This window comes from Danio rerio, chromosome 15 (genome assembly GCF_049306965.1).
Source record: "Danio rerio strain Tuebingen ecotype United States chromosome 15, GRCz12tu, whole genome shotgun sequence".
In the NCBI taxonomy this organism is placed as follows: Eukaryota; Metazoa; Chordata; class Actinopteri; order Cypriniformes; family Danionidae; genus Danio; species Danio rerio.
The window spans coordinates 11,375,255-11,382,500 of record NC_133190.1 but is presented as its reverse complement, the minus strand read 5'-3'; the positions used below and the strand labels follow the sequence as shown (position 1 = coordinate 11,382,500).

Here is a 7,246-nt window from a genome sequence, read left to right as displayed (position 1 = left end):
TCCCTTGTCCCAAATACTCCTGGGTAACACCTCTCTTTCTCTCTGTCCTGTGTGTCCCACAGAGCTGTGCGCAGCGGACTGTGGTGGACATGGCATCTGTGTGGCGGGCAGCTGCCGGTGCGACGAGGGCTGGATGGGCACCGGGTGCGAGCAACGGGCTTGTCACCCTCGCTGCAGCGAACACGGGACCTGCAAGGACGGAAAGTGCGAATGCAGCCCGGGATGGAATGGAGAACACTGCACTATCGGTGAGGAGGAAGTGGGATGTGCTTGTGTTTTTTTGTGTGGGACGAAGGGGCGGATGAGGAGGTGTGAGAGAAGCATGCGTAATTGAATTTGTGCAACTCGGCATAGCATGAACAGGTTTGCTCAAGGATACAAAGCTTGTCTTCATGCATTTTAATGTGGGAATGTGCTAAGGTGTCTTTTTCATCATTTCTCTCTTTTCTTATTCTCCTCTCTGTCGCTCCTTCCGATTAGTTCATTTTGAACACAAACATTTGCGCTGCACGAGAGGACGCAGTCACTGGAAAGACATTCTTTACATTGGGGAATTAAAATGGAATATTGTGAAAAAAATATTCATTATTTTTTTGCAGTTTAGTTTTTTTGTGATTTGTATAAGCTGGAAGTTTTGACTGATTTAGTTAAGTTTGAATTAATAGCACACTAGAGACTGGTTTTACTACTGCTAAGTGATTATCTCTGGTATAAGCAGTTGCAAAATCGTTCTCATAAAATATTCTGTTAGTTTTATTCAGTTAGGAAAGCCCAAACTTTCTCTTATAAAGGGCAAAAAGCCAAACTTGATTGAGGGCTGTGGGCCGAAGTTAAATATACCAAACCGTATTGCAATAAATGTGCTCATTTGTTTGCTTACTATTTAATAACAAAATATGTTAATATGTTTTAAAGCAATGCAAAACTTCCTTAGGTGGTTTAGTACAGGAAATATGGGTTGGCATTGGGTTATTAAGCCCCTAATGAAGCTAATCCAAACATATTCTTGTTTAACATACACTGTTTAACTTGTATTTGTAGACAACACCAATAGACTATACAAATACTTGAAACATCGATACATCACTTTAAGTGTCTGACATTTATCTTCTCGCTTATCTCACGCAAATAATCTAAATGTGTCATTAAGCAGCCTGCTGTGAGACTGTCTTTACCAGTGTGTCTCTCAACATCCTTGTTTTTTCATTCCGTCTCTGATCCTCTCTGTTCAAAAACATCCGCATCATATCAGTTCTGTTTAAGAAACATGCATAGTCTGATCTAAAATGGTTGTTTTCCAGCTATAACATTTGATTTGTGTCTCTGAGAACAGCTCGCAAAACATCAGAGAGAAACAAAGCAAAAAAAGAAAAATCTCATTTGATCTTATGAACTTTCTAGTTCAGCAAAAATAGAAAACAATTTTTCCAGGGCCAGTGCACCAGGGTTCTGTCTTTTAATGTTTTCTTAATGCATTATTGATGTTCTTCATACGTGTACCATAGTGAGAACAACAACAGAGACCCTACAGTCTTATAAAGCGTGTGCCATTAAAGGTGGTAAGTCTGATGGTCTGTGGTGTATTGTGCAGAATGTTGGACAGGTGACGTCTTGCCTCTTTAGTGTTGTTTGGATTGGTTGTCTTTTTGGTGACATGTCTTTATACGCTTTTAACATTATCACACTTTTAAATGTGAAAGATGTACTAATTGTACAGAAATGTTAACTTGCACAAATATTAACACTTTCCAGAAAGTCTGCATTAACGTTTACTCATTAATTAAAATGTACCCACCATTTACTCATCCTTTTTTAACCAAAGTTTATTCTTCTTTAAGAGAAGAGAAAATACTTTTAAAGAATGTAGGAATTACAACGTAGCCAAAAATAACCTTCACATCCATAGTAAAAAAAATAAATAAAAAAAATACTGTAGGTATGTATGGCAGTGTTAATTATGACAGCAAATTTTGATTAAGTTTTTTGCTGCATTCACATCAGACGCGGAAGAAGCATCAAGTGCGAGTGACTAACATGTACAAGTCAATGCAAAAACACGAATAGACATCCTGCGGCATGATACGCACGAATGAGGGGGTGTGAATGACGCATTTCGTCAGCGCGAGTAGAGCGAGTGAAGCAGCGCGAGTAGAGCGTATTGCGCGTTTTACGCAAAACACTTGAATTCGAAAATCTGAACTTCAGCGGACATTTGCGCCGTGTTAACCAATCAGGAGCTTGCTCTTGTGGGGGGCGTGATTATGACATAGCTCCTGTTGTTGGTGTCTTGGGGGACAATCCTCCTGCCTACACTGACAACAGTTCATCAAACTAGGCTCGGCTCAGTCAGAAGCACCACTGAATGCTTCCATCATCCAGGCTAAGTTTCTGGAGGAGTTGATGAGCTCACAGAGATGGGTGCACCTCTGAAAGGATCTAGTGGACTCAGACACGGCTCTAAACATATCAACGCTGTTTTCCAGCCTTCGTAAAGCACATAAACACAGTTATTTTCTCAATAAAATCCATGTTAGCTATTTAGCAACGAAGCTAGAGTCACCGAGCAGACAGAAGCCCTGCCCATCATACAAATCCATGTCTGTTGCGAAGTAAATTTGACACGCAAGGAAAGCGATCATGAATTTACGTGCAAATAATGCAATTTATCTGCGCATTCCCCGTCTGGTGTGAACACAGCATTAGTCGTTTGTCTAAAAATCCATTTTAGTTTTAGTCATATTTTAGTCTTCTGAATTATTTTTGTTTTGTCTAGTTTTAGTTGACTAAATTTTACAAGCTTTTAGACAGTTAGATGTAGTCTAGATTTAGTTGGCTAAAATATATTTGAATTTATTTAAGTGTAATTTAATTAAAATATTGTACATAATACTTACATAAAAGATTTAAAGACTTATTGAATTTAAGACTTAACTTTAAAGTACAATCTAACAGAGTCAGTTCTCTAATAGTTAACGAGAGGCTATACCATTTCAGTTGGGGAAAGGAAACACTCGGGTAAATGAAAAAAAAAAGTTCTGAGTTTACCTTTGCGTGAATTTTGGGATGAAATCCTGGCATTTTGATTTGTTCTTTTTAGCAGCTATTTCCTCGCCATATGGTTTACAGTCTTTTTGTCTTGACATCAAACGCGAATCCTCTTTTTCTCTCATAGATGCTGATGTAATCGCGTCCCGCATCTACTGTGTACCAGTAACAGTTTTCGAATGTGCATACGTGTGTCATGCATCACACACAAAGGATAATTCTGACTGGATAATTTCCAAAATCCTCTATCATATTCTCGTCTCTTTTTTAATAGTCAACAAAAATGTCAGTATATTTTTTAGTATAGCTGTCGTCATCATCACTTCATTTTTATTTAGTTAGGGTCTCGTTTTTGTGCATGTGCTTGTGTCCGTGTCGTGTGTGTGCGTGCGTGCGTGGGTTCACAGCAAATCAAGGTTATAATAGTTTTGGATTTTTTTATTAGTTTTAGTTTTTATTTTGGTTTGACCTATTGTTTTTAAAATACAGTTAGTTTTAATTAGTATTTAGGGTTATATTTACCTTTTTTTACATTTTGAAATTACTTAGATACAAAATTACCAGAATATTGTATAATAACTCAACTAAAGATATATTTTTTTTATACCTGTGTTCAAAGGGCACATGAACACTGCCATCTACCCATCCTCAAATTCAAATACAGCTGCTCACAAGATAGCAGCCCTAAGTACAATATGTGTGCAAGGCTACTTCTGGGGTTAGATGCACAGTAGTGATGGGAAGTTCCTTTGAGATCCTTTGAGACAACGCTCCCATGTTTGGGCTCAATAGATCAAAATATGTAGATAGCAATTATGTATTCAGTCTGTTAAAATATCACAAAGAACTGAAAAGTTTCTTAAAATAGTGTTTTTGTTCAACCCAACTGAAGCATGATTCAAGCAGAAAATTTGTGTGAGGCAAAAACATATCCTGTGAGTAAATGAGAGCAAGTGATGCAGTGCTGTATTTCTGATGTAAACTCAGCATTAGCTGTATACAAAGTCAATAGGGTGGTCACAATACTGGAAATCGTTACCCATCAGTATTGTAATTTTAAAAACGTCCATTTCTCGTGAACATTAGAGCACTGTTGAGCACATTCATAAACAGCGCTGATTTGTCATTGTGTTCATGTGCTCAACACAAATGACTGTAATTGGCTGTGAAGGTCATCGGCTCACCAATCTAGAAGCTGTTTACTGCGTGTAATATTCAGGAACACTTGAGCATTTTAAAGCCGTGATTCATCAGACCGCTCGTATATCAGCTTAAAGACAAACCAGCCGATCGGCATGACTTTGAAACGCTCATATTTCAGTACTAATTGTTATCAAATTTCAGTATCATGACAGCTCAAAGTCGATGCAAATGTGCGAATTGAGGTGAATTACCACCAGGCGGCACACATGGTGTTTCATGTATGATGTCTTTGCCAAGAATGCTTTAGTCATACCTTTTAAAAAGAAATTATTATTGAACTCGAGCAGAAAATTTACTTAAAGTGAAAAACATTCCGCGAGTAAACTAGAACAACTGATGTAATGCTTCAAGTTTGCAAGTTTGCTGTGAACCCAACATTAGTCCTCAGATGTAAAGCTGTATGACATACATGTGCGCTTGATTTTTATATCTAAATTAAAACTTATTCGAATGCAAAATGCGGTATGATATATGTTTATGCAGTCTTTATAGAAAGTGTTTCCAAAAAAAATGTTAATATACTGAAAATCGAGACTTGTCTCTACATCTTTTTTTCACTTTTCTCTTTCTCTACCTTGTCACACCATACCTTTAACTCTCTCCCAGCCTGTGACGTGTTGTTTTGCTTGTTGCATGTTTTTGTCCTTGCTATCGCTTTGCAGCCCCTTCTGTGTTTCAGTTAACGTAGCAGTCTTGAGCAACCAGCCCATGCCTCTAGCTGTCTGTGTCTTGTCATGGAAGCAGCACTGTTCAGAAACCTCCCTTATATGTCCTTGTCTTTTATCTCCCCCTAAAGCTCACTATCTGGATAAGGTAGTGAAAGGTATGGCACTCCTCCTGTCCTATCTTTTCTTCCTCTCTCATGCTCTGTCGTCCATTACCCTGCCATCAGCCCATCTGTCAAAAAGCTCATCTTTAGGGTTCCGCTCGCATTTACATTCAGCCCATGTTTCATGCCTCACCAATGCAGTCCTCGTTGAATCATGCTGCTGTTGTGCCACCACATCCAATACGCTGCTCTGCCACTGCGCCACTTAGCACTTTTATGCCTGCTGAGTGGGCGGCACGAGAGTCAGAGCGTCTCCTTAGCTGCCGTATCCCTGCTGTGGGACTCAGGGGGACGGATGCCCCACAGGATCCAAGGAGGGAGGGCTGGCGGAGGGTCACGGACCTTGCCAACCGGCGCCATGCATAATGGATGTTCAGTGCAGCTGTGTAGTACAGCAGAGAGGTTTTGGAAGGGGGGTGTTGGTGGTTTGGAGAGGTGCTGAAGCGGCAGCCTCTCTAATTAAAGCATGCTATGCACCGGTGATGCCAGGGCCCTGGGCTGTCCACACCCCCTACCTGCTCCTTGTTTTTTTTCTCCCTTTCTTGTTTCTCGATTTCTGCCTCTGTGAAAACCACCTCTTCCCTCCCTTTCTCGCCGCATAGAGAGGCAGTGCGGCTAGCGTGAGCTGCAGGGGTCGTTTTGTGGCCCTCTGGAGCTGTTTCAGCCTGATGCTCGGGTGCGCTCCACAGGGGCCTCTCTCTGAAAAGGCTGCCAATTAAGCTGAACTGCTGCCAGCAGAGCACAGATCTTTATTTATTTAGCCCTTTAATAAGCATTCAGAACAAACCATTCAGACGCCTAGCCACTGCAGACTGTGCAGCTGTTTGTCTGTTTGCATGTAGGAGAAAGAACCTGCTGTCTGCTAGTCGAGATCGCCCTTTGCTTGTTAGCGAAGCATATAACTGTCACTGTCCACCTTGTAGCCAAAAAAGTTGTCCTTACGTGGGCAGTAGTTCAGCTTGAAACTGTGATTTCATCCCCAGCCTTTTACCCTCTGCTTTTTATGTTGGGGACGCTCTTGTTGTTAGTTGAAAAAAGACAAGAAATGGCACACATTCAAAGTCTGCACTTTGTTGCTTTACATTGCATAGACTGTTGAGTAGCACTCTGCTGTGAAGTCTCCACCATCATGGATGTGTAATGTCTACAAAGGAGCACCCTACTGTGCAAATTAGGACGCTCTGCTGCCCTTGAGTGTTCACCTTTTCTGCAGGGTTTAACTTCAAATAAATTCAGTACATGGGCTGGGAATTTTTATAGAAGTATTGTTGCCATTATTGAGACAGTAATAGGCGAGTAATGAAGATCAGGAAAGGTACCTGAGTAGAAACATAGGCCCAATTCTATTTTTGTACCCCTTCCCTTTTGGCCCTTGGGACAGAGTGTGAAGGGTAAGGGCTTTAAAATTTTCCCCTAAAGGCTGATTTGTACTTCTAAGTCAAGTGCACACATATGCTCCGGCGAAGCCTTCGCATGGTCGCATAGCCCTCGTCATGGCTGTCACTGATGCTTTAGTGCATCTCTCAAAAAATGTGACTACATGTCGCAATGATTGGTAGCGTAAGCTCTGTGATTGATCAGCTTGGTGTCAAGTGTCGAGTGCTTTGAAGGAGCTCCAGATGGAGTTTTTTGTGTTTACCTTATAATAAAAGTTATTGCTTGTCCACCACTTCCCGCGTTTGAGCCATACAGTATGTACATTTAGGTAGTGTTCAGAAAAAAAACTGCGAAAAAAAAGTTGGCACACAGGGGCATACAGCCAGCTAACGTTTTGGAAGTGTTGTTGCAGAGCAACACAAACAGAGCACAGAAGCATAAATGCATGGCAACAAGATTGGGCTTTGGACTCAGAACATCCAGATGCAACTTCCCTACATTTTAAACAAAATCGGTGCTAAATTGCTCTGTTGGATTGTAATCATAAGGGGAACAACTTTAAGTGCTTTATAGCACCTATGTTTAAATGTGCTATATAGCACCTTTGTCAAATGGTGTCATACAGCACCTTTGTCAAATGGTGAAGTGTTGGAATCATATGAGGTTTTAGACATGTTATTCCACTCTCATGTTTTGCTATGAATTGGATTAAAATCAAGTTATATTTTTCAAATTATTCAAAATCCTTTTGTTTGAAATACCAAAGAAGTGTACCCATGTGAGGGGCCTTGA

The 7,246-nt window shown here is 40.5% G+C and overlaps 1 protein-coding gene across 31 annotated transcripts in view; it reads left to right on the top strand.

Moving 5' to 3' along the window:
• tenm4 (teneurin transmembrane protein 4) overlaps positions 1-7,246 on the top strand; it is a 463,933-nt gene that overhangs the window by 306,690 nt on the left and 149,997 nt on the right. For 20 of the 31 annotated variants that reach the window (XM_073922725.1, XM_073922721.1, XM_073922714.1 and 17 more), the window contains 1 exon segment: positions 63-248. In XM_073922725.1, the coding sequence (XP_073778826.1) occupies positions 63-248 (186 nt within the window). 31 annotated transcript variants of the gene reach the window in all.